Below are 27,815 nucleotides of genomic sequence, written 5' to 3' on the forward strand. Positions count from 1 at the left end.
CATGATTCTATGAAATGAATCTTCCTGGCTCTGCAGTCTTTGGTGCAAAGTAGAACATACATCCAGTCAAAAGGGAAGACCTGACCTGACACTGCACATGTTCGTCCAATTAAGTCACCTGTATGGTTGATAGAGGTGGAGATAGAACTATGCCATTTAGATAGCAGTTCTGCAATTAGGTTAATCTGAACATGCGTGTGAACATTAAAAAGCTATTAGGGAAACCATTGTATGCATGCTTGTTAAAATTAACAAATAATTGTTTAATGAAAGGTGCTAATGAGATCAAATAGTGAAACAAGACTTTGAGAGTTGCAAGTGTTTTTTAAAGATAAAACCAGCTACCAAAGCTTGGAGACCCAAACCCCTTCATCAGGTCCAAAACAGAAGCAGCAACCTCCATCTTGCATACAGGTGTAATTGCTCAGCTTCAACGTTGTGGTGTTCATCTGATAATCTGAGAGAAAAGGTACTTGATGCTTGTGGAGCTCCGCAAAGCGGCCTCTGAGCGGGTGGAACAGTTGTGAAGTCCGGAGGTGACAGCTGGGCTGGGAACCGACGCTGGGCCTGGTTTGTAGCGCACGGTCACGTCAACGCTCGTTCCTGCGTTTGTCCCGTCAAGCTCTTCTGCTGACTTCTCTCTGTGGGATGAAGTGTTGACCACCAGGGGCACAGTGTTCATTTTGTGTTCAACAGACGACCCAAAACCTCCCAACCCCCCAAAAAACAAACCCAAACCAACACATATTAAAAACAAAAGCATTTTTTCCCACTGATAGCTGGACACCTCTGTTCTTTCTGGACATTAAGACTGAACGATTGAGCTTACGTGGTGAGTGTTGGCTGTTGCTTTTGTACACTCGGTCTCCGATGCAGTGGGTGAAATACAAACAGGGATTTCCCCTGAGGTGACGCGAACTGGATTGTGCCGTGAGCACCACTGGGCTGACAAATCCTTCAATTTCATGATAATTCTCTCTAAGCAAAATCAATTGCAGATAGCAGAGAAACCCAATAAAGATAAGAGCTTTTCCTCTAAGCCCTAACGTCCTGGTTTTATCCCCATCTGAGTAAACAGGCATTAGTGAGCTCAGTTGGTGATGGACTCTTGTCCTGTTGGTGCCCAGCGTTAAACGCTGCAGGAGGGTCAGAATGTGGTGTTTTCAGATGCTGTTTACAACCATTTTGGAAAATACAGCCTAACTTTGCAAAATAATTAGAACACTTCACGTAAAACATCCTTGCCACCCAGTTCACAGTGACATCAGTACTAACACACAAATGTGCGAGAAGGCTCCTTATTAATCTATTTACTGGAACAATACACTATATTAAAGAAAGCCTTTATATGCTTATTTTATATTTGAGATCCAGGTATTTTCACACACTGCAGGAGTGAGACACTGTTCACTGCTGAAATCCCCATTGATTTCCATCCCTCGCGAGTGACGCGCGGCCAGAGTTTCCTGCACCTCTGCAGTCGCGGGGCAGGCGGCGGCTGAGCCGGTTCTGCAGCTCAGCGCAGCGGAGCCTCCTCAGCTGCAAAAGATACTAATTTGGAGTTAATTTGTGAACGTGGCAGGTTATCAAAGGCTTATCAAAGATTTGTAGATACCACAAGAGGGAAAAATAAACGTCTTTCTGATGGCGGTGAACCCGAGCGCTCTTGGGTATGGAGCTGAGCAGCGATTTTAAGCACTGAGACCTCTTGATTTTAGAGTCTTCTGAATTGCTTTCAGAAAAGGCAGCCATGTGGCCAAATGGAAAAGGCACAGCAAGATGGATAATGTTAACTCAGAAAGATGTGGTGGGTCAGGTGGTTTATACAATTTAATTTATAGGAAATACCAGTCTCAGCCGGTTTTGTGCGAGCACTTCGCTCCGTCCCGTTCTGCCACACAACCTCAGCTCCAGTGCTGACTCCGGGCCGTGCTGCTTGGAATATGCGGCTCTGCCAGGAGCGTTCTCGTGCATTTCTAAGTGGAATGTATGTGGCCAAATGTTTATATGATTTATTTGTACTTGATAATGCAGCAGACATCATTAACACATTAAAAATTTGTATAATAGCATATATACTTCTCTTTGGAATAACGCTCATTTATCCACTGTGGTGTTCTTCTCCTAAATAGACTCTTTTTTTTTGTGTTTTCCAGGCAGCAGTGCTGAGCATTAAGCTAAAATTACAGCCAGATCAAGATGTAGAGAAGGTGAGTCATTTCCTCTGCAGGCTCCTCTGTCATCAGACCCACCTTCTGATCCATCCCGGCTCTCCACGCTGTGCTGCCTTTCGCTGGAGGCTTTCATTTGTTCCCAAGAACTATCTGCTGCATCACCGATGTGCGGTTACATCTAGGGAAGCCATAGAGTTGATTTTGTTAGACCCCAGTCCGGTTTACTGGACTGTCTTTCCAGCTGCCGTTATACAAAATTGTAGCTGTGCTCTTGACAAGTGGTTGTCACGGTGATGGAATTTAGTGCTTTTGCTGTTTTGAAGCTTTGCTAATTGTGTTGAAAATGTCACATGGCTTTTAGGCAGCACTGGGGAGGTGAAGCGGGCTCTGGGAGTTGCTGTGTGTGAGCAGGGGATGGGCCCAGCTCCACAGTGTCACAAGCAGGATGTGTGCTGTGCCCTCTGCGAGCTGCCCAACACCGTGACCAGAGCCACCGTGCTCTGTCATTTCTTCTCCTAGATGTGCACGCCGCTGCTGCTCCAAGATAAAACGAACTTGGTGGAAGATTACGTGGGAGACTATCCCGAGCTCCAGAGCAAGCTCTTGCAGATCCTCGACACGTGGTGTGAACCTGGTTTTAATATCAGAGACATCACAAGGTAGAAATGCTTGTTGACTTTCTGAACAGCTGAGGCCAACTTGCCGTCAGAGGACAGTGTGTTCTCTGCTTCTCTGTCTGAGATTGTTTCCCGGAGTAATGGAGTGCAATATATCCACTTTTCAGCTGAGAAAGGGGAAATTCTGGTGTCTGTGCCAGAGGCTCCTCCAGCACCTTAGTCCATAGGAAGAGGTGTCGTTCCTATTGACAGATGCTCAGCTCCTGCTGGGAGAGGGGAGTGCAGAATGAAACCTGTGCAGTAGATCTTAGCAATACATTAATAACAATGTCAAAGCTTCCTGCAGGAGGTTAGAGCAATCAGACTCTCGTGCTTTGCTGCAGACAAGGGTGAGTTTCAGTATCGGTTGTACAGGTTTTGCAGGAAGATAATTCTGCGATGAAGTGGCAGAAAAACAAGAGATGCGAGTGGTTAACCTTCATGTGCTCGTGAAATAGTCGTGTGTGTTTTAATTTATAAATTGTTTCTTGCTAGAATAGCTCCTGTCATTCACAAAGCCAACAGCACAGTCATACAGGGTGAATGCAATAGTTGCTGTCTTAGTTTTGAAAAACAGATGTGAGGGAATCATTCCCTTTCTCTTTCTTTCAAACAAGCCTCTGGACTAGGCTGGGAAATCCGTGTGGTTGTGTAGTTGTCTCTTTCCCGTCACTCAGGGAAGACAGGAGACCGTTGTTACCAACACCCGGCAAACCCCAACACCTCTTCACTATCTGCTATGAGGGAAATGGGCTTCAGGCAATTCCACAGATGTTTCTGATATTGTTTGTTTGCTTACAGCCAATATCAAGGCCTGTCCGGGTACAAACCAGAAAAATTTAACCGCAAAATGCTGAGCAAGCTGGTCTTCAGACTCCTAGACCGATTTAATGCAGATCCAGGTATGTGGTACTGCAACACATTGTGGAGTTATCTCACCAATAAAGAACAAATGAAGTCAATTTGTCTTCTTCCATGTTCAGCAAGGAATTTCTGCTGTGATTTATCGCGGGGTATTTCAAGGTTTAATTAATGATATTGAAAACCAAAGCTGGTAAGTTATGGGAATTATCACTTTGTGCTGTCAAAGAATGAAGTGCTTGTGACTAATAGACTGCTTCTTCCATGATGTGAAATAAATCTTGACCTCAGGACGGCGCTACGTAAACACGCGATGGTCAGCGTTGAGTTATGCCTCCATTCCACTCACGCAAGAGTCAGGTCATTATTCATCCGGGGATCTGTTCTCGTGAGTTACGGGCCCGTCAGCTGGGAGGAGATAACCCTTGGCAAGCAGGAGCCTCACAGCTCTTTGTGTTCTTTGCATAAACTGGGGTTGGGGGTGAGGATTTTTAAGGCTCTCAGCAAAGATCTGCTTCACCACCACTTACCTAACAAAATCTGCTTTGTTTGGCTCTGATTGTTAGCGGGGACTGTTGATTGTTTCTTCTTCTCTTTGGGACCTTGCCTCAGACACCTTTCGGTGCACCGTTAGTTTTTACCCCGCGAAGCTTTCCGTCATCAGCCCGAGATATGCAATTTTCTCTTCTTGGACTAAAAAGTGTTTTCTAACCACAAATTGTGGGCTTATTACACCTGGCAGCAACACTATATCGCATATTAATCTTCACATCTTCAGACTGGTGTTCAAAAGTTAATAGGATAATCCTTACAAACCCTGATAGGAAGATAAGTAAATATAATTAAACTTAGTCAGTTGGTGTGAAAGCTGAGACATAAGGGGGGCGAAGTATTTAAAATCTAAAACCCTCCCAGGAGTTTACTAGTCTTCAGTAATTTCTCCTCCTTTACGAGGTGGATCAGTCATTAGGCTGTATTGTGTTTTATGATCTGTAAGGGATTTGTGTTGTTCCCTTTCCTTATGAAAGGTACATCAAAGGTATTATATTAACTGCAGAGGTAAAATGAAGGGATCGTTCAAATGCAGAGTTCTGAGAAATTAAAAAAACCCAATAATCTAGGAGAGGAACATGTAGCTGTTGATCTTGGGTGCTGTGTGTAGGATCTCGGCTTGGGGATGCTGTCCCACAAGTTGGAGCTGCTGATAACAATGGCCAAATCAACACATTGCCTGGTGAGGAGGTTCCCTGCGGTGCACACAGGTCCCATTCCTGCGCTTCCAAAGCGATGGATCCCATGCAAACCGCAGTGTCCGCAGTGCAGCGTGCGGCACCTCTGCCCATGTGAGGGGATGCCTTAGTGCTGGTCCTGCTCGAACTGCCTTGGGGAACAGTGGTAGCTGGGGTAACACGGCTTCCCTTCCCTTCCCTTCCCTTCCCTTCCCTTCCCTTCCCTTCCCTTCCCTTCCCTTCCCTTCCCTTCCCTTCCCTTCCCTTCCCTTCCCTTCCCTTCCCTTCCCTTCCCTTCCCTTCCCTTCCCTTCCCTTCCCTTCCCTTCCCTTCCCTTCCCTTCCCTTCCCTTCCCTTCCCTTCCCTTCCCTTCCCTTCCCTTCCCTTCCCTTCCCTTCCTCTGAATTTCAGGGTGTTCTTCTTTTTCTGAACCATGTTCCGTTATTACCACACAAAACAGCGCATGGTCAGTGGAAATTTTCTGCTGAATCCCAAAGGTGTCCCAATAAACTCTGTGGGGATTCCATTTAATTGGCTCCACTGGGGAAGGAAGGAGTTGGGCAGAAATGGTATGTGATTGAGGAAACTGAGTTTTAGAGTGTCTTTTCTCACACGTGGGGCGGTATGCCCTGGTTTAATGAGCCTGTAACTTTTGCAGGCTAATTACTTAATGCTCTTTGGAGGCTCTGTGAGAATCACTTCTCTGTACAATAGCTCCCGGAGGTGGGGGAGCTGACCTTACCTGGGTTTGAAACACTCACATCTATTTTCTGTTGTGTTTTTGCACAGTCCACATACCCCAGAACGTTCAGTGAGGTAGAAATGATACAAGTACAGCTGTCCTCATATATCGGCCCTTAGTGCCTGTGTCACAATAAGGCAGATAATGGTGTTGATAGCAAAGAGATGGTCACCAACCGGACAGTCCAAAGTTGTGGTTTTCCTGGAGTGGTGTAATTAATTAGCTGAGCACCTGAAGTTCTCAGTGCTTGGAACATGTTTTTACCACTGTCTCTGAGACGTTTTCTTAGCATAAACTAAGAGAAATGTTTCCTCTTCATTTGTCCACCAGGTTTTACTTTAAATTTCAGTTGGGTGTGAATGTTCCTCATGGTGTGTGAGCTCAGCGCGCTCAGTGCCCAGTGGCGGGCCAGCAGGGGGCAGGCGAGGGCTGTCCCCAGGGAGCCCGGTGAGGGGACACGGCCGGGCTGTCCCCAGAGATCAATGTGAAGGGACACAGCCTGGTTGTCCCCAGGTATCAATGTGAGGGGACACGGCCGGGCTGTCCCCAGAGATCTCTATGAGGAGACATGGCCGGGCTGTCCCCAGGGATCAATGTGAGGGGACACGGCCTGGTTGTCCCCAGGGATCAATGTGAGGGGACACGGCCGGGCTGTCCCCAGAGATCTCTATGAGGAGACATGGCCGGGCTGTCCCGAGGGATCCCTGTGAGGTGACACGGCCGGGCTGTCCCCAGGGATCAATGTGAGGGGACACGGCCGGGCTGTCCCCAGAGATCTACTCTATGAGGGGACACGGCCGGACTGTCCCCAGGGATCCCAGTGAGGGGACACGGCCAGACTGTCCCCAGGGAGCCCTGTGAGACCCGGGGGCCACACTGGGCACTTGCAAAAGACGCTGTTAGAGAGAGAGGAATCACTTCTGGCTCTACAGGAATGCATTTGGAAGGAGGAGATTTCAGATGTTCTTTAGCTTCCCCTCGTTAAAACAGCGCAGAAGGTTATTCCTTTCCTTGACATTTCCTTTACAAGGGTTGTTTCTTGGTGATTTTTCTTCAGAGTTTTTTAGCTCTGTATTAGATATCAGCACCGTGACTGAGAAGATCGTCTGGGCTTGGGTGTTCAAAGGCAGGACCCGTGTGCTCCTGGGGCTGCAGGGTCACGGTGCTGGACAAGGGACAGAACACACCAGGGTCCTTTCCAGGCCCTTCTCAGCTACGTTTTTATCTACTGAGGTACAGACATTAACCTGTGATCTGCTCTAGGACCAAGAGCAGCAGCTCCAAGCTTCTCCTTGAAAAGCTGTCACCACCCTTGCCGTTCTGAGCATGAATTAATTATATCCAGACGAGTGTCTGAAGACCACACCGGAGCACTTTGCCTTCAGGATCAAACCCCTTGTGCCGTGTGCTCTGTTCTCAGGGCAGCAAATCCCACAGGTTGCTCAGGGGTTTGAGCCTGGTTTGGGGTTTCTGCTGTTTCACCGGCCTTTTGCGGACCCTGATCTCTGATGGCACAGAGCATTTTATGAGAGACAATAATGCACCTTGGAGGTTACAACAAAAAGAGGGTTTCTTGAGTCCGGCCCTCCCCTCCACTAATTTGCACTTGGGAACTTATCTCATAATACACTGAGAGACAGCTCGTGTCTCCTCAGATTCCCCAGCAATCCTTAGCGATACCAGGGTAAAAGCCTCTAGCGTTTCAGGTACTTTTAGTAAAAAAAGACTTCATTACTTTGTCCCCAAGCAAAGTATAGTTTGTGTGGGGCCTTCTGCTCTGCCAGGACAGGGTAAGGAGTCTCATTGTGAAGGGAAGTCGAGCTCTGCACGTGTTGTAAAGAGAGAATCGGGTCCACGTCCCAAGTCAGGAGGCACCGCGTGTCACCTGGGAGTGGTGACCATGCGCCACACCTAAAAATGTATTGCACCACGTCCCCCATAGACACATCCTACTAATGTTGTACGAGTGAAAGAGGTGTGTATTGTGGGTTTCATAATCCGTGTGACAAATGGATGTCGTTTTCAGTTCCTCTCCGGTGCTGATAGTCGGCTAAAGGGCAAAAGCAGAGGGGGGTTTTTGCTTCTGTGAGTCCCAGATGTGAAGTGTAGCTCGGCTGTTGTGGTGCTGCTGCCAGGTTGAGAGGTGACACATGCCCAAAGAGATGCCTTCATAGTATAATGCCACTTATATTCCACTAGTGCTCAGGAACCCAATCAGGATCCCAAAACCCTGTTATAGCAACACTGCAGAGAAGGATGGTCCCTGTTCTGGAAAGGTGAGGACATTGTCTTTGCCCTGACCAACAGAACACTGGGTTTGGCTCCGGAGACCTGAGTTCCAACTCCTGTTCACTCTGGTGTGTGACCTTGAGTAAGTTGCTCTTCCCTCAAGCACTTGGATTTCTGCACATATAAGGTGTGGGTGGTTGTGAAACTGCGGGGAAGGGTCTGGCAAAGCCTCTGCGGTGCCACCTGCGTCACCATCCTGCCCCAGAGCCACAGCAGCTCCTCCCGGTATCTGCGACAGATGCGGAGTGTGGATCCTGTTCTTAGAGCCCTCCGAGGTGCAGAGTTCGCCGTCTCCTGTACGGACTCTGCCGGTTCTTGTGTAGCCTCGCCATTACACTGTTGGTTGGGTTTTTTCCTCCAGAAGGCTATCTGGAATTCCTCTTGCCTTTATGGCTTTTGGTAAATGCGTCTCATGTTTTACTTTGGCCTTTCTGATTTTCTGTGTTTGTGCTGTTCTTTTCTATGTGTGTGATGCAGTTTCCACCTTGTTCTTGTGTTTGAGATCAATAAAAGGTTCTGATTTAGCAGAATCCCATTTTTCCATTGCCAGCTCTTCTTCGCTCCTTTTCCCCTTACAAATGGTTTCCACATGAAATCTTACCTGCCAGTCCTCTGAGTTTATTCAAGTCCATTTTGTTGTTCTTATTTTGCTGTTCTTAGAGCTTTGAACTCTCAGTTTATTGTCTCTTACCAAGTTACCTTTTATCTTCATGTTTTCCATCAGTATTTCTCAGTTTTTTTGTAATAAAATGCAGAAAACTGGATTCAAGCTCAGTTCCTTTGCTCCGTCAGAATAGAAAATGTCACTAGTGCCTTCAGAATATTTCCAGTCCATCTGTGTTTCTCTGTCCTATTTTCTGCACAGGTGGGCACTTAAATCCCTCCGTTCTGCCTCTTTGGATATTTCCCGTGGAAGCTCACAGAAAAACGTTCAGTGGATCTTTCTGGTGACCTGGAGAAATCACACTGTGTTTCTTTCTGAAGTGCTTTGAAATCTTTAATTGATTGTATTATTAGTATTTATGTTCTTACCTTCTTTAAAGTGTGTTACTTTCTGTGAGCTGGTGATTTTCCCCTGGATATTGGGTTTATATCCGGAGGAAAGATCACCGTATTTATTGGGATAATATCCTGTAGGATAATTGCAATGATTTCCTCAGATCCTCTGAGGGCAGGGATATGTTGTCACACCGTGGAAGATTAACTCCAAACTAACAGCTTTGGACATTTCCACTTGAGATGGAAACGTTCGAGTTGTGAAGTGATGCAGTAAGCAGTGGGACCTCTGTTCGTGTCCCTCGGATTCCAAGCTCTGCCATTCATCTGTCTTCCTTCTTTCTTGCAGTTCTTGATCCCCAGATGTGCCGCGTGTGGGCAGGAGAGTGTGGAACTTGGGGGCCCTTTGAGTGTGTCCTGGTTGCCCTGATTCAAGGGAGGCTGCAGAGAATTTTCCCCTCCCTGGTTCCTATTCCCCTTTCCCATAGCTGGTCCTGCTCCCTCTGCCCCCCCGTGCGATGGGGCTGGTCACTGCAACCCCGCTGGAGGCGCTGGGGAAATCCCTGCACCGGCATCCAGCAAGAACTGACACATACCTATGCTAATCCTGCTTCATGGATTTTATCTTCTGCGTTTATCTCTTGTTGCACTGGATTTCAAAACAAGGCACGGTGTGAAGATCTTGTTTTTTGCAGTTGTAACAAGGCGTATCTAATAAAGATGGCAGTAATAATAATAATAACAACAACTGTTGTTTGCTAGCTCAGCAAAACAATAGTCACCACCCTCTTTGTGTGGATATAGAGTCTCTTTCATGGATATATGTGTTATCGGATAAACATTAGCCACAAGTTTATGTCCTGAGTAACATGTTCAAAGCTGCTTCAAAGAATTAACAGCACAGGTTCCAATTAAATGGAAAAGAACGCGGCAGCCTCTGGAGACTGGAGGTGGTGCCGTGTGAGGATGCTGCCTGATGAAAGGTGTGAAGTCATTGATTGTGGAGCGTAGTGAACCAGCAAGAGGATCTTATCGTTCAGGGGTGGCACAACCAGAGATATCAGCAGCCAAGGATTAGCATTGCTAATCATGGTTGAAAGTGTAAATAGCAGTTTATTGTTGAGATAAGCTGACAACGTGCGTGTCTGCCTGTCATTGTTCCCAGGGCGATGGCATCCTGCCTTCCGTAGGCTGAAACTGGGGAAGGAAAAATGTCATGTCTAGACAGTGAAACTCGAAGGAAGTTCAGCGATGCTGTGTACTTAAATGTCTCTTTCCTTCTTTTAGCTCTCTGCCCTAATGTCGTAAATCAGCGGCACTTGAGAACTCTGAATTATCTCTTCTACAAGAGGTTTGTTGAGGTACGTTTCTGTTTTGTGTGTGGCATGGGTGTTTATTTTGCATTTTGAATAACATCACTTATATGATTTAGATGTATTGATAGTAGATGAGCAAGTCGTTGTTATTATTATCGCATAGAAATGCATCTGATCTGCCACTGGGCCTGTTTCATCTGTGAGCGAGTAGCCTGTGTGTCCGTTCATGTTCTGATGAACGGTTGCTCGGTGCTCGTTCCCCTCGGCGTCCCCCGCGGTGACGGGCGCACACGGTGGCTCAGGCTGCGCTCTCCACACCTCCGCTTGCCCTCAACCATCTCAAATTAGCAGGAGCGTACTGGCTAAAGACTCTTTTGCTGTGTTTGGGTTTCTTGGGGGTATTGTGTGGTTGTTTTTTCCTTAACATCAGTTTGAAGCAGTCCGTGTTGCTGAGTTCTTTGCAGGTGCTCTGTTTGGTTCTCGTGGCCTGGCTGTGATGGGGATGGCCCAAACCTGCCGCAGAAGCTTTTTTGTGCTAGCAGCCTCGTTAACGCTTAGCACAGTCCTAGTATTCATCCTTTCAGCTCCTGAACCTCTCCTTGAACTAACTTTACTCTTATCCAGCCTCCAGGTTCTCTGTCTAAATACGCCGGTACTTGTCCTGGCACTGAGGGTTTGCAGAAGTAGGAAGGTGACATTAATTCTTTCTAAGGAGCAGGTCTCTAGGAGGCTGACTGTCTGCGGAATGACGTGACGACGGTTTCTTGTCCCCTCTCATGAGTGTACGGAGCCAAGTCCCTGCCCTTTGGGTGCTCTGGAGCACCCTGCATTGGGCAGCACAGTTCTCTTCTTGTTCACAAGGCAGTTTGGGTGGTTCTCTTGATGGTCCGGCATCTATCATTATCCTGTACCTGGAGACAGATTCTGTCAGCTGAGAGTAAGTTTTGTTCTGCCTCTTCTGGAATAAAACAGTTAGCACATGTTTTATCCAGGTGTATCAACTGGACTGTGAAGCACAGGGACCACAAGAGGCTGAAAATCATTGCAAAACGTTTCCATTTCTTGAATTTTGAATTGTCAAGCTATATTTGCCAAACACGGAGTGCTCTTTCATCTGCACTTCACAGGAGACTTTCTCCTTTTTTAACACAGCTTTGACACAGCCCAACAGGTTGTTCAGACATTCCTCCATACGCTGCCATTGATCCCGTCTTCAGAGAGCCAGTCTCCAGGAAATGAGACACCTCCTCCAGAAGCGCCTGTGCTTTTGCTCAGAAGAGGATTCGTTTGATGTCCTGACAGCAGAAGGCAGACGCGTGTGGTTTTTCTGATCCCCACCCCCACGTCCTCAGAATGGGAAGAGGGGCTGAGCGGTGGGGATCTGACGGGACCGCTGTGGTTCTGCTCCCCAGCCCCCCTGGGCTCTGCCGCTGCCGCATCCTGCCGGCAGACATGGGAGCACCCAGCACCCAGCGTCCTGCGTCTCAGCCTCACCGCGGGCTGACATCATTCTGGAGAGCGCGGTCAGCTCGGGGAGAGCAGAAAGCGATTCTCCAGGTGTATTTATTTAGCAGACTGGAATGGATTCTTGATCTGGTGTTCTGCTCTTTCTGGCCTTCCATTTCCTTTGTTTTGGAGTATTTGCTTGATTTAAAGTATCCAAGCTGGCCAGTTACTTGCGTTAAGGTACATTTGGCAGCTGTTTCTGGACACAGTCCCTTCCGAGAGCTCTTTGGTGTTCTCTGTTTACCGTTCTCAGCTGTGTATGAGGTCTGGCTAAATGGCTCCTTTATCTCGCTAGTATTTAAATTACATGCTTGTATATCTCAAAGAAGTTTTCCTTGAGGCTCTTACTCCCTGTTTGCTCCTGTACCTCACCATAAAAGTGGCACTAATAATCACTGGTACCTTTGCCAGGAGTGGGGAGAGGCCTCGGTGGCCAGTGGGTCTCATGGAACCCGTGTGCTTGGCCGAGTGGAGAGCGGGTCCCAGCCCGAGTGTCTCCCCAAGGCTGGCTCAAACTCCACTGGAACGGGGATAGTAACTGATCAGTTTCCTTTCCCAGACCTCATGGTTCCAGAGGATTTTTCATGACTTGGCTGTTGCAAAAAGTTTATCTTTTTCTACTCTGAAGGCTCAGCCTTGCAGATAGTCCCTGCGAGCGCTTCCTCGGCGGGGACCTCTGGGGGCGGCTCTCCATGGGGCGAGCTGTTGGGTGGACTTACTGCACATCTCCTGAGGGACCGGCAGAGGCCACAGCCGTGCATTCCCCCAGCCCATGGCCTGTTCCAGCTTTGCTCAGCGGTGTCTGCATTGCGAGAGCACCAGCTCAGCTTTGAGCCAGCCAGAAAAGCTGCTGCACTTGCACAGCCTTGTGAACGTGATTAGTTTCCTGCAAATGAGCCCAGGACCCAGCTGTGGCTAATAACGAGAGTCCAGGCCACTGCTGGGTAGGGGCCCATTGCCTGCGTGCTTTGATTGCGTGTGGATTATTTTTTTGTGTTACGTGCTGTAGTCTCACAGTTGTCTGAATTACTTCATTCCAGCCGTGTTTCTCTGCCGTGCCCGGCTGGTGACACACGACAAGCAGAGGGTTCCCCTGTGCTCCAGAGCGCATTCCTCAGCCGGTGCTGGTGTGTAAGGTGGCGTGTTGAGTTTCAGCTCGCTGTACGGAACGTTCTCCCTTGTCTCAGACCCCTCAGAAGTGATTTTTTCTTTTCAGAAAACCATGACTCAGGAGAACTGGACAGATCATGTTCAGGTGAGTGGATTTCCCTCTCCCATTTTCTCAGGGTTATTTACTTGGAGGTTATTTTAAGATGCTCAGAATATGCAGCTCTGGATATTGTCATCCCACTATTACCGTTTTGCACTTCCTCATAACTTTATAAGCACACAGCAAAATTGTACATGCAGCGAAAAGCAAGGACAAAAGTTTATCTTTAAATTCCTGTTATGCCTTTAAAAATGCTCTAGTTTGGTTGGAGCATTTAGATAAGATTATGAGGTATGTTCCTTTACTTTCATACACTGATTTGTAAGTGAACCCTACAAACATTTATGCGGCTACATTACAAGGAGGGAGGAAAAAAGGAGTTCTCTTCAGGCCACAAACAGGGTGGGAGTAAATCAGGACAAATGTTAGATTCTGTCTGCATGCTCTGATCATTTTCAGCAGGTTTATTAGGTGACTGTTACATATTATGACTTCTGTATCTTGTGCTGTAGGACACAAGTAATTTTAATAACACAGGGAGAAGCGCAACAAGGGTTTTTGTTCTTGGTGTATAAACAGGAGAGTTCATGGGAACCATGTTGTGGCCTGGTACTACAATAAATAGATATGTGACAATGGAAGGCCACAAAATTCCACGGTGACAAACCATTAGTGATGATTTATGTGTCCACGGTGTCCCTATGGATTTGCAGCCTCATGGTGAGGTAACTGCAAAGTGAGGTTTCTGTAACTCCTCTCGGTTTGAATTCTGCAGCTATTACGGGTCTGGGATCATGAGCTGCCTTTGCAAACCCATTGGAAGGGTCGGCGAGGGCCTCGGGGCGGTGGCGGGCCGGTCCGATGACTGGTCATCTCCTGTGCTGGAGATCGCGGGCGCTGTCTGTGCACACCAGCAAAATGGCTCAAGTTGTTCCTTCTCTCTTTCATGGGCCATCAGGAAAAAGAGCAATTCAAAGGCACGAGGATGTGGGTTTTAAGACAGAGATCATTGATAAAATGCCCAGCATCGCTTTGTGGCAACTGTTAAGCCAACTAGGTGTTTCCAATGGTGAATATTCAGCTTCTCCATGTATGGTAGTTGATCACAGCGATGCAGGAGGCCGGGCTCTGCGAGGACGGGAAGGGCTCTTGCCTCTTGATCTCAGTGATTCTCTCCAGTGAAAGACCTTTTCAGGGTTCCCTTTGCTTCTCACAAGCTTAAAGGCCAGCATGAATCTTACTTAGTGCCTCGCTGGATCAAGACCGGAGGTGTGATTAGCCATGAAACATCTTCCTCACACCTTCTGGATGTACTTTGGTGTGTGCAGTGCAGGGGTTTCTGCTGGTGTGATAGGGAGAAGAACCTCCATTTAACACAGTTGCAGGTCGTGTCGGTCACTTGTGGAAAGAGGAGCCTTGGGAATAGATGCTCTCAGAAAAGTGCTTGTTTTGTGCCTGGTAAGAGAACTACACCGATGGATGATGGACTGTGGCAGAAGGTCGTCTTTGCTTTCCCGGAGTTTTCCAAACTTCGTATTTTCTGTGTGCTGCCAACTTAATATATTTTTGACAACTATGAGCTTATCACTCGAGTAGTGCTTAAACTTGCCTGTTCTCCGTCCTGCCCCTGCGCTATCAGTGATCGCTGTCCTTGGCAGCACTTTAAAGCGATCGGAATCTGTACCTGTGCATCTGGAGGAAGCTGAAACATCTGCATGTGCAGAGGCTGCTGCCTCACGCTGCCGGCAGCGCGGCTGCTCCCAACAAAGGAGAAGTTGCAAAGGAGAATCTCTGTGCAAGCTTTAGTTTTTGGTGCAAAAACTAAGGATTTTGGGGACCTCATTGGTTTTGAAAGATTGGGCTTTACATGAGGGAGAGGTTCAACTTTCCACTCAGAGCTTCACCTGTGACCTGACATATCTCTCACACTCCTTGTGGAGCTGGAGAGAGCGGTTGCTGGTGTTGTGCCTCCCGTCCTGTGTTCAGTTCAAACTCAGTTTGTATCTCCCAGGCTCTGCCTAGCGATGCGATATTGAAGACACGTTGCGCTGGGTGGGAAGTGGACGATGGGACCTGAGTCCCCTGGGGGAGAGGGAACCAGAACTCCCAAAAGATTCCACAACAACAAACACTCAATCAGAATATTTTGGATAATTTTTTTCAAGTTTAAGTCCAAAGAGGTTGACAGTCTTCGTGGATTTAAAGCCTGGTTTTGTTTAATTCTGTGCTGCAGTCGTAACAAAACACTTAGAGTCCTGGTGAAAGTGGTATCTCCTCGTTCGGTGGTGCTGGCCGTGCCACGTTTGGTGTGGCAGGTGATAGACATTTCTGGGCTGTTATTGCTTTTTGTTGGCCCTGAGCAATACAAGGACAGAATTTTCCTGTTCCTGCCCTGTGGGAGGAATCGAAGGTGTGATCCCGACTGCTCCTACAAAAGGCAGAAACCGGAGTTAATTGTGAGGCCGACAGAACCTGTTTCCAGCCCTGTAGCAAACTGGTTTTGCCCCCTGTGCCTGCCAGCGCCCGCGCTGCTCCTCCGCGACCGGCCGGGGCTGCGCGGGCGGGAGGAGCGGCAGCAAAGGGGCAGAACGGCTCCGTACCCCCGGGAGCCGCCCTGGTCACCGCGGCCTGCTGGCAGCACAGGACAGCTGCCGCTCGTGTCACCTCCTCTGAGAAGAGCCCGGGGGCTGAGGGAGGAGTGCTGCTCGCACAGTGCCAGCTGCTCTGCGATTCATCGCTTGCCTAACTGATGCGGGGCTGCGTGGAAACGCGCAGCAGAGCGCCTGTCCTCACAAGCAGAGGGGAAGGTGTGTAGGGTATCGATGGTAGATAGGCTGGAAAATAAGAGGCAGGGTGTGAGCCAGTTGTCTGCTTTGCTCTGTGCCAGTTCTGCGTGCTGATGATAAAGATGCTAGAATTGGGTAGAGCAGCTGCGGAGCAGGTGATATGTGGCAGCAGTCAGATGTGTTCAGGAAGGGTCATCCTGCTGGTGAGTGTGGACTGGACTTGGCCAGCAGCAAGAGGGGTTTGGTGAATGCTGACGTTTCCCTGGAAATTCTGCAGGACAAAATCGCTTTGAGACTGAAAAGCGTAGAAGGCGTTTTTCAGTCATCTGCCAAGCTTGCAGAAAATGAGCACGCAGAGCAATAGTATCTGTGAGGAGCATAGTAGGGAAGTGGCTCTGATTGCAAAGGTCACCTCTACCAGTGGTCTGGATGTGAGGTGGTATCTGAGATACTTGCATGAGGTTGGCAACGTGACATGGGACCGACCAGGCTTCAAAGATGCTGAGGGCTCTGGAGCATCTTTCTGATGAGGAGACACTGAGAGACCTGGGGCTGTTGAGCTGGAGAAGCTGAGAGGGATCTGATCAATGGGATCAATATCTCAGGGTGAGCATCAAGAGGATGGACCAGACTCTGTTCAGTGGTGCCCAACACCAGGGTGAGGGGCAACGGGCACAGACTGAAACACAGGAGGCTCCATCTGAACATGAGCAGAAACTTGTTTGCTGGGAGGTGCCAGAGCCTGGCCCAGGCTGCCCAGAGCGGGTGTGGAGTCTCCTGCTCTGAGACATTCAAACCCCCTGGACCCAGCTGTGTGATCTGCTCTGTGACCAGGTGAGCAGGGCTGGGCTGGGGATCTACAGAGGTCCTGCAACCCCAAACACTGTAATTCTGTGATTGCCAACTCGGGTGGCAGCTGGAGCGCGAGGACGCCTCATGTAGCACCTGAAATTCTTCCTCCTGGTTTAACAGAGGCTTTGGGAATAGGCAGCTCTGGTATTTGCTGCGCCACTTTGAGCACGCGGTGTTCTCTTTACTGTTTCAGAGGGGAACTCACAATTCGAGACCCAGCTTGGTTGGTCAGTGCCACGGCACCTGTTTTGTGTGAAGTCACCACAGCCTCGGGGTCTGCTGGGTCCCAGCAGGGAGCTGCCCGGGCCTCTGAGGGGCTGCTGTGCAGGAGACAGTCCGGGCTTGGCGAGGAAAGGCCGGGGTGCTTGTGCAGGGAATGACAGAGTATTGTGGGTGTTTCCGAGCAGTTAGAGCCCAGAAGGCACACACTTGCTCCATGATTCTAATGTCCAGAGTATTTTTGCAGGGAGTAGTTTGACTGTAGCAGAGCTGACCAGTTGGCACAGTTTAAAATGTTATCTCAGGGTACTTTGGCTCAAGAGTTACCTGTGTGTCTATTTAGACGTTCTGCCATGGAATTTCTTCTCCCATGGAGCAGAACAGCAACACAGCTCTTCGTTTGGGACAATAACTAGAATCAGTGTTGGGCAGGGTTAAACCAGTCCGTTCTTTAGGGCTGTCCGTGTTCCGATTGCCTGTTTTGCACCGTGTCTGGGACAGCGACGGGGTAGAAATGGTACTTCAGCTTTTACTGACCTTGAGCCAAAGCGCCTTTTGTTGCTAAATCAAAAACTTTCTGTGCTGGTGTTTGCACGGGCGAACCCATCCCCTCGTTTCTCAAATGTGAAAGCTTGCACCTTTGCAAACGTGCTGCAGTGAGGTTCTCCGGGGCGCTGCTGGGCTGCGGCTCCGCCAGCCCCTTTGGCAGCTCATGGCTGGAACCGCTCTGTGCGACTGGAGAGACGGGCCGGGGATACAGCACCTAGAGAAGCGGCCGCGGTTGTTTCCAGGCCCCGTCGTGCAGCTCTGCAGTCCGCTCTGCTCTCGCCTGAGAGCGGGGCAGATGAACCTGGCGCCAGCTGTTGGGCGCGGGGAGAGGCCGCAGCTGATCTCCTCTGCTTCTCCAGCTGTGACAATGAGATAACTTATTTATATGAACATCGCTGACCGTGAAAATCAGACACTGTGCCAGCTCGTTCTCTGGGTGACCGGGGTGAGATGCTGGTGATTCGCAGCAAATGTATAATACCTCGAGTTCCACTAACATTCTAGGGTTGTTATGCTACTTCACAGATAATATTCAGAAATCTGCCTAAAAATAAGGCATAGAAGTGAAGTGCCATCCTTTATCTGCAATACATTTGAAAAACTTTGACCGTTCCTGGTCCTCGATAGGTATAAATAGTCTTACACTACAGCAAGGAGTTGGTGTAATCTTACTTATTTAACCGCTTAGTTTCTAAATGACAAACGTCCTCAGCGACTGGTGCTGAGATCCTAATGGGCTCTTTCTGTGCAGGACCATTTTGACTTCTGTTAAAATGTAACAACTTCTGGAATAAAATGTAATAGCTGTTATGCTTAAGGAGGTATTTTTAAGGGGAATTTAAAGGGCAGAATGCAATTATTTTTAAAAAACCTGTGGCTAGAACACCTGGCCAGTAATCCTGCTCTGGGGAATCTTTAATAAGGACAAGAAGTCAAAAAGGCCACTTTGCAAATATCCACATCTTGTGTCCTTCCCTAGGACTCCTGAGTTTAGGCAAACTTTTAAATTGGCTCAAGATTGTTTTGAGTGCAGCAACTTCCCCCTAGTGTAAGGAACTTAATATCTGTAGGGAATTAAGCAATCTGTGCAATGCAAATGGGAAGGATATTCAGGAGGTGATTAATAAATGACATGTCTTTTGGTATAAGTCTGCATGTCAAATTATCTTTCGCTCTGTGTTCGAGTGAACTGTTTATTCAGGGATATAATGGATTTCATCACTCAGACGTCAAATCTAGACTGGCTGTTTTCCTGGAAGGTAGAAACCAAAACTAGTTTAACCAGCTGTGGTGTGGAGTCCCTCGCTAGCATTTACGGCCTCTTCTGAAGGAGGAAATTGGAACCAGGGGGTGATTGGTTTTGTTCCTTCTGGCCTTAAAAGTCTCAGGGAGGAATCATCAGCTGAAATAAGTGTTTGTGGTTCCCGCAGTGTTGCTGCGGCTGAGGCAGCTCTGGGTACCGCTCTGGGTGTGAAGATGCAGGAGCTGCTCCTTGGCTCTGGTTTCCCTGCAGTTTGCCTGGTAAACTGTTTGCAAAATAATTGCATTTATCTTTCCACAACTTTAAGCAGCTCCCGAACAGCTGCCACGTAAAAAAAAGAGAAGATTTATTTATTTTTTTCCTTATCCATTTCCCTTTTGCAAAATAGATGGTATTTAGCCCTGGACTAGTGACAGGCTTGAGATCTGGTATCTGTCTTGTGAAGCCAGGGCTGAGGGAATTGCTTTCTATCCGTTGAGAACCGGCCGTGTTTCTTCGCCCTGCGGCCCCGTTGCTCCTTTCATTGCTCTGCCCACGTTTTGACCCCCGGTCAGGGACTGAGCAGAACCTCAGTGTTGGCAATCCCTCTGCTCCTGCCCGCGCCTGTCTCTTTAGATTGGGGGGTGCTCAGTAGGTCAGAGAGGTTCTCCTGCCCCTCTGCTCTGCCCTGGGGAGACCACACCTGGAATATTGTGTCCAGCTGTGGCCCCTCAGTTCCAGCAGGACAGGGAACTGCTGGAGAGAGTCCAGCGCAGCCACCAAGATGCTGAAGGGAGTGGAGCATCTCCCGTGTGAGGAAAGGCTGAGGGAGCTGGGGCTCTGGAGCTGGACAAGAGGAGACTGAGGGGGGACTCATTCCTGGGGATCAGTGTGGAAAGGGGGAGTGTCAGGAGGATGGAGCCAGGCTCTTCTGGTGACAACCAGTGACAGCACAAGGGGCAATGGGTTCAAACTGGAACACAGGAGGTTCCACTTAAATTTGAGAAGAAACTTCTCCATGGTGAGGGTGGCAGAGCCTGGCCCAGGCTGCCCAGGGGGTTGTGGAGTCTCCTTCTGTGCAGACATTCCAACCCGCCTGGACACCTTCCTGTGTAACCTCATCTGGGTGTTCCTGCTCCATGGGGGGATTGCACTGGATGAGCTTTCCAGGGCCCTTCCAACCCCTCACATTCTGGGATTCTGTGACTATTCTCGTTTGAGGGCTCTGAGGAGAACACGTAGCCACAATGTGATATAAAAGTCTGTTGTACCTCAGGGAATATTAAACCATGGATAAACCGGACAATAAAAGTAGCAGGCAAAGTATAGATTTCCTTCTATTTTTCAGTTTGGTTTGTAAATGGTGTCATGTATTTATTGATAGCTGAAAGAGTTGCAAAGCACAAGGACCAACTGATAGAGCCGATGCAGAAAACAAGCACATCTGTGAGTTTCTCAGGAAAAGCACAACATAATTCTTCAGTTCCATTCTGCTTTCTGGACAGAAAGCAGTAAAATATGCATCTGTACTAATGAAGTTAGCACTAAAAGAAATGGGAACTTCTCATTTAACAAACCCACAGCTGTTGTGGGAGAAGTACATGGGAAAAGCCAAACTTGCAGTGTGTTCCGTGCCTTACTATCTAAAGAAGAGTCTATCAAAGCATCTGTACAGTTAAATGTAAATACCTCCATGTACCTCCAGTGTGGATTATTTTCTGTAAGGCCTGGAGGGCTGCTGTGCCCTGATAATGATGATAGTTTTATTTATAACAAATCCAGCCATTCCTAGACACATAAATTGTGGTTAAGCACAAACATACTACTGAATTCTGGTGGAAGTTTACAGTAGGTACAAAGAAGCAAAGAAGAACTGCTATGGCTTTCTGAACTATCTACCAAATTGTCAAGAATGTCAAAAACATTTTAAAAAATCAGCCAAAAATGACTCTGGAGTGACGGAAGATGAGTTTGCTCAATAATCAGCTCACGTTTACTTAAGTGTGGACCTACAGGGCCAAGCTCTGTGGATTCAGCAGAAGCTTATGGGAGCTGGGTCTTTGTCTTCTGCTTCAGTTGGTGAGTAATTCCTTTGAAAGCTCAGGACCTCAGTTTTAAACGTCGTGGCCAAATAGCCTTTATCTGCAGACATATTAACTACTGGAGAGTGAAGAAAGGAAAGCGGAGAGAGCACCCGGGGGAAAAACATCTCCTTTAAATTGTTTCGGTGTGTTAGAGATGCTTTCTGACCTTAAACCCCCTGCAACCAGCCAGGGCTGCTGAGCAGTGTAATTACATTTCTGTCACTAGCATGCAATCATTCGAAAGCACAACTTCATCAGAAAGAGATTTGGTATGGTATAAAAAAGGCTAATTGGCTTATGGCTGTAGGTTGAGAGGTCAGTGTTATTATAGATTAAAGAGTTAAGAGCATCAGCAAGCAGTCAGACCGAAGTGGAGTGCCTGGTGGTGTGTTTAGTGCTGCCGAATGAGAGGAGCATCGTAGGAGTAGGAAACAATGTAGGAAGGACCATCATCTGAAAATTTATAGGAATGAGTGGGACACCCAAGCTCCTTAAAAGCTACATCAGAAGTCTAATCTAGTGTTTTCCAGGATACTTGTTACTGACTCCAAACTGCGTCAGCTGCGGGATTGTACACCACAAGGTAGAAACGGGGACCAGCTCCCGTAGAACGAGCAAATCCTCGTGTTCCTTTTGCTCTAAGACAGAGGGAACCCCACCAAGGGCTCTGACATTGGCCTCTGCAGAGAGGACGGAGCTGGTGCTCACACAGGAGGGGATGTGTTCGCCGCCTTTTTGAAGTGGGAACCAAACAGATTGGCAAATATTCTGTCAGTGAGTGGGAGACGACTCTCGTTTACAGCTCTGACCTGAGACAACACGATGCTCTTGCTCAGCAGTAGTTTCTGCTGGGGGACCTGCAGATGTGGGAGGCCACATTTGCCCGGTTTTACTAAAGCCCTATACATCCTTACACACATGCACAGATCCACTTTTATGTTCTTATCCAGTCAGCAGTAAAACTATCTGGTCATTCAGTAATCACCACAGGTTATTTAAAACCCCTGTAATTGATCGGTACCTGAGTATTCCACACACAGGTATTGGATTCTAAAGGGCTGTGCAAATCAGCCGCCTGGCACAAAGATGGTTGGGCTATTTGCAATTGATAGTTTGGCTGTATTATACTTTTAGGCAAGATTAGTTCAGCAGTTCCTGCCAAGAAGAGAACCACATAAACAGAGGATTGTTTAGAAACAAAAAGAGGTCCTCTTGACAGAGAAGTCATGTAAATGGGAAGAAACAGGAAACTAATCTTCCCTTGTTTGCTCGGAAGGAATGCATATCTCTGAGGAATGTTGTAATTATGGATTTAGGAAATCAGTCCAATTTGCCGGGGTGTGAATTTCAGAGTTCATTCAGTCAACCCTCTCAAGCATTTCTCCTTCAGAACAAAAACCACCAGGAGTTTAAATGCACCAAAAGAGATTAAAGGAGAGAATTATCTACTGCCGAGATTTGCTTTTGGTAATGATCCTGCAAAGATACTTATTATTGCTTTGGCTGTGAGCCAGGTGAGGTTTGGGCATGGCAAAAGAGAAATAAGTGGTAATCCATGTTTTTCCTGTAGGCATCTACTTTTCATAGGCTGATGATGGGAAGAGTTAGTGCTCTTGAGCAAGTATTTCCTTCGTGGAGAGTTTTGCTTATTCATTTTGAAGACTTTAGCGAAAATAGAAGAATGTCCCCTGCTGGGCATGCCACATTAGCACGTTCTTAGAGAGAAAAGAACCTAAAACAAGTCCCAGCCCTCTGCAGGAGGCCTGGGCTGGATTGGGCCCGGGAGCGGAGCGGGGAGAGCTCTGGGTGCGGGTGCCACGGCGGATTTTAAGTTAATCCCAGTTCAGAGCTCACAGGCCTTTTAGTTAAGGTAGTGATCCAGGTGAGAACATGGAGCTCTCTGCTGACCCACCTTTCATGCAGCGATTTCCACAAGAGAAGTGCAGATCTGAGGGAACTGCTGTACGGCAGGAGCGAGAGCAGAGTAATGGTGCAGCCTGGGCAGGACGACCCCTGTGGAAAGCTGGTAATCAGAGCCAGGACCAAGTCACAGGAGATTCCTGTTTAGTTGTTTGGCCTCGCAACTTGGAATTTGACCTGAGCAGGGAGAACGGAGTGGGGAGAGAACAAGAAAGAGGTTTCTGAGGCTCTTCCCCCGTCTGCAGATCCTCCTCCTGAAGCTCAGCGCTGCCCGTGTGGAGCTGACCCGGCTGGACCTGAGGGGATGAGTCCTCCTGCCCCACAGGGGTCAGTGTGCTGGAATTCCACGTCTTTTTGGAAAGGAAAATCGAGCTTCTGAATTCTCATTAAGTATGTGACTGGGTATGGGAACCTTTAGTTGAGTGATTGGTCAATCGGTATACTGGTTTAGCTCGTTAGGGTTAATATCAGAGCCATCCAAGACAAATGGGAAGGCATCCCGGTGGCTTCAGCTCATGTACATCCTGACGAGCGGATGAAGTGTCATCCTGCAGGTTCATTTAGCAGCAGCAGAGACGCAGCAATGGTGGTTTCACTCCCACAGGCTCTTTCTCTTCGCCCCCCCGCAGCTCTCTCAGCCCTGTGGTGAAGCTGTACTTCGGCTTGTGCCCGTCCCAGCACAGTGCCACCGCGGGCCCCCGACTCAGGTGGAGTCCTGCAGACAGAGCACGAGTGCATGTCCTGCACCGCTGCTGGGTTGGATTTTGGAATGATCACATCTGATAGTAAATCCTTCAGGCAGCCTCACAGCTTAGCAGAAAGTCATGTTTTGCTTGTGCAGGCTTCAAGATACAAACTAAAATAGAGTTACATACTGGTGACTTGTAGAAAGTTTATGGAAGCTTGGCAATTGTATAAATCTTCTTAGGGCTGAGAGACCAGAGGAATTCGGTTGGTTCTCTGAGGACCAGGCTCAGTGAAGCTCAGGAGCACCCAACGCGCAGGACGTGATGGGAGCCCTCGCTTCCTTAAGCGGGAGAGCGCAGTTTGGCGTTCGCCGCAGTGACACGTTGTTCGTGTGTGTGTGTGACATAATGACGAAGGGCGAATAGATAAATGCTACTTCAGAATACACTGGGAAGATAAGGGTTGCCAGTTTGTCTTCAATGCACTGTGTTATTGGACTCAGACAAAGCCTCTACTGTGATAAGTAACACGCTGCTTTGTGCGCTGAAAGAGTTTGGCCAATTTCCCCATCCTCATTCATCTTCATTCTTGCCAAGTGCTGGAATGCTCCCAGAAAATATCTGCAGCCTGCCATCGTGGGACCGAGAGGTGTGAGAAATCTGGAGGCATATCAAAACTGTGGCTTATGTATTCAGAACGAGTCCTTGGGCCTTTGCTGATCCCTGCAATGAATAATATTCAGCAGCTCCAGGGCCAGGGTCAGGTTAGAATTCAGAAGACACCTCTGCGGGGATTGGGAGAACGGGATTGCGGGGATTGCACAGACCCTCGGGACAGACAGGAAAAATAAATTATATCGTAAAAAGCAAGCAGGGTAAAAATTACCTCGCCTATTTGTTAAGTAATTTTATTTTTGTTTTTTTATGAATGGCATGCAATTATTTTTTCCTCCAAAGAAAGATTATTTTAATAGAGTTAAAGCGACTCTGTAGCTTATTAAAGACATACATCTATGATATTCCGTGGGCGAGTAGTGGAGGGGAGAACAAGCAGTGCAGGTGAATGCACTGTGATTTTGTGTATCAGCATACCTGGAATTGTTGTGGTATGGAGTTGGGGAAAATGAGTTAATTGTGGGTTAAAATAAAAAGGAAAGTTCTGATCTTCCCACTGGGAAAGTCCCGAAGGTGTCAGGCTGCACCTACACTGGTAAACAAGAGCATGAGCCGGTCTGTGACCCTGCAGACAAGTGGCACTGGTGACTCCACAGCCTCAGGCCGCCGTGCCTCCTGCAGGTTTGTCCGAGATGCCCTCGCTGGTCCCTTCTGCAGGCACAGCAGTGCCTCATCGGGGTAAAAGATGATTTTCGGGACGGCATTTAGGTGGCTGCATTTGTGTGCTGGTGGGTAACATGAGTCAGCGCAGTGCTGAGCTTCACCATCTTACAGATGCATCGTGGTGCCTTCTGCACTAAATCCTCCAGCGTCCTGAAACATCTTGTGTGCCTGCAGTGCAGTTCGGAGCACTCTTGTTGGAGAGTGTGACACCTCCGTTAAGCCTCAGTTTCTGTCTGGATTTGTGCTTTATCCAGCCAAGACACGTCGATGTCCATGTTCTGGTCAGCTGCTGAAGGGAAATCTGGTAACGCTGTCAGACCCAGCGCAGTGAAGCGCCGTGTGTCGAGCCTTTCATCTCCCTGTAGGAAGTGTCGTGTGCCCTGGGAAGCGGAGCCATTGCCTGCAGACGGTTTATCTGTTCTGTGGCTCGCGAGCTGGGTGAAGGTTGTATGAAGGTTGTATGAAGGTTGTATGAAGGATGTCCAATGCTGTGTTTGAAAAATGTCTCAACCTCTTGCTCAATATTTTTTTAAAACACTCTCTCCTCAGATCTGACTTTGAAAGCCGAGTTAGTTCTTTACCTCTGCTGTACACCTCCTCTCATCTGTGGCAATATGCGCAGATTTTGGAGACATGATGACTTCATCTGGCAAAGATGATTTCCCTTAGGGGCTGCCTGACAGAAATTTGGAAGGAATCTCAACACAGGAAATGTATTTGGATCTCTGTGTAGTATTGTTGAGCATGATCAGGACCATCCTGTATTCTGGGTAGACGAGATCTTGGGTGTTCTTTGCCCGGGAGGTGCTTGGAACATGAAAGCAGCAGTCGCTGCAAGAAGCCGCCTGTCTGCGTGGAGACGAGTCTCAGAGCCGGGGAATGCGCCGCGGCGCTGATCACAGAATCATTTCGGTTGGAAGGAGCCTGCGGAGGTCTCTTCTCTGTCCTCCTGTGCACAGCAGGGCCAGCTGAGTTGGACAAGGTGATACAGGGCCCTGCCTGGTTCCACGGCCCCTCTGGACCCGTTGCAGTGTTTAACTGCTCTCACTGTCACCTTTTTTCTGTTTTCTTTAGGCCTGGATGAAATTTATGGAAGGTTTTGACCCATCTTCTCTATGATCCTCCATGATAAAGTTGAAGAGAGTGATTCTGTTCCCCTGTATCACCCACTTAGCCTTCCCCAGGCTGAACAAGCCCTGCTCCCTCAACCTCTCCTTCTGCACCAAGTGCTTCAACACACTCACTCAGCCCAGTGGCTCTTTGCTGAACTCCTGTTTTTCAGCATCTCTGACACTGGGGTGCCAAAACCAGGCGCCGTGTCCAGGTTCGGTGTGACAAGGGCGGGACGTCCCTCACCCTGCTGGCTGACACACAGCTGGCTGTGCAGCCAGACGGTGCATTTGACAGATGAGCTGTACATTTGTTTTATTTCTGGCAGTGGAGTCTGGACTTGAGAATGAGAAATTGCGTTGGTAAGGTTGTGTGAGCCAGATGCATCTCATCACACCATGTTGTCCTGGGGACTCACCAGGAGTGAGCAGCTTCAGTCAGGTTCCCCAGAAACAATAAGGTCCTTGTGAGGAACAAAGGCAAGCTGGCTTTAAGAGTCGCCTTTGCCTTGATCCCTTCGAGCGATATGGTAAGTTAGACTCCTCTGAATTGCCTTTGGAAGAGCTGATTGCATGGGCAGAGCAGAGCGGCGGCTCCTGGTTCCCAGAGCTGAAGGTGGGCAGTGTGAACATGCCCCAGGGAGCCCCGGTGCCCGTGCTGTTGAAAGAGAGCAGAAAACCCACTTCCCCGCCATTGATGTGGTCGTGGCCTCCAGAACACTGGAGTGTGGCTCTGTCAGTGACGCACTGATTGCTATCTGAAAGTCACTCTGCTGGGATGTGAATGGAGGCTATTTTGTTCTTCTGCAGCTCATAAACGAGCGCGTCTGAGCGGGCAGCGCCCGTGAGCGGGAGAGCAGCTCGAGCGGTGAGAACGTGGCTTTCTCATCCTTCTGCCTTTGTGCCGAGCAGCCCGCAGCTCTCACAGAAACCCGCTGCAGGAGCCGGTGCGTGCGGAGGTGGCAGCTTCTGTCCATGTGCCGTCCGTGTGGGGTGACCAGAAGTCGGGGTCTCGTTTCTGTCCCAAACAGGCTGTGACGCTGGGCTGAGCTGGCGCTGGGGTCCCAGCTCCAGGACTTGGGTGATGCTGCAGCCGCTCTCCGTGTAGTCCAAACGACACTAACTCCAAAACAGAAATCTCGAGCAGGAAAAAGTAAAGAACCAAACTATAATAACACAGCGGTATGTTCCAGGGCATCTTGGAACAGGTGTGTGCACAGGACGTGCGGCACCGCGGGGAGGTCAGAAATGCTGCTCTCTGCCGCTTGTGCTGGGTTTGTCCTTTCAAGCTCCACGTTTCTTTTTTCTCCTTAAGTTGCTGGCTCTAAAATATTCTGCTTGACATTTTCTCTCCACTAACAGGATTTTTTTGGTGGATCCTGGAAGCACTTGAGAACAGCGGAAATTGGCCAAGACATTCAAAAGTTAAATTAAAATCTGACTCTGCAAATAGCCGGTGTCAGCGGTGTGAATGATTCCCCTCTCCGGTAAAGGATGCTGAGAGAAAGCGGACAGAAATGCAACTTTACACATAGAGATAAAAGTAATCTAGGGCTGGCTGGGGTGACTTCCAAAGAACATATTGGTTATTTGGATCCAAAATTATTGATAACAATGGGGGAATTGCTGATGCCATGGGTTAAGACCAGGACATTCCTAAGCTTGCTCTGCACTGGTGCTTGTGAGCTTTGTAAAGCGCTCGGCTGGGTGAGAACAGGATTTACGGGTAGGTAATCACCAGCAGTCATTCTGGAAGGCTTTAATCATGGATTATTGTTGGTGTCAGGAGTTTTTGTGTGCGCCTATGGATTAAAGAATGTATGATATGTGTAGAATTCAGTGAGGGTTGTAAACAAGCCTCGTGGTATATGGAATCTTTTCCTGCTCGGAGGTGTTGCTGATGTTGATCAGAACTGTGCCAGGTTCCTCTTGAGAAGCGTTCATGTACTGAAAACAAAATACACGAAATGTCATCCCTAGTGAAACGTTTGTCTCCGCATCTGTGCCCACATCTTCTGGGGCCAAAGTTTCCACATTCCTGCTTCTCGCAGAG

The 27,815-nt window shown here is 48.4% G+C and overlaps 1 protein-coding gene across 26 annotated transcripts in view; it reads left to right on the forward strand.

The window, feature by feature from the left end:
- EXD3 (exonuclease 3'-5' domain containing 3) overlaps nt 1–27,815 on the forward strand; it is a 297,294-nt gene that overhangs the window by 113,273 nt on the left and 156,206 nt on the right. For 24 of the 26 annotated variants that reach the window (XM_065036159.1, XM_065036161.1, XM_065036172.1 and 21 more), the window contains 5 exons: nt 2,157–2,210; nt 2,694–2,833; nt 3,632–3,732; nt 10,235–10,308; nt 12,986–13,024. In XM_065036159.1, coding sequence (XP_064892231.1) covers nt 2,157–2,210; nt 2,694–2,833; nt 3,632–3,732; nt 10,235–10,308; nt 12,986–13,024 — 408 coding nt within the window. The remainder of the gene's footprint in view (nt 1–2,156; nt 2,211–2,693; nt 2,834–3,631; nt 3,733–10,234; nt 10,309–12,985; nt 13,025–27,815) is intronic. The other 2 variants (XM_065036160.1, XM_065036171.1) reach the window with 1 other exon arrangement.

Source organism: Columba livia, chromosome 19, assembly GCF_036013475.1.
Source record: "Columba livia isolate bColLiv1 breed racing homer chromosome 19, bColLiv1.pat.W.v2, whole genome shotgun sequence".
NCBI classification, from domain to species: Eukaryota; Metazoa; Chordata; class Aves; order Columbiformes; family Columbidae; genus Columba; species Columba livia.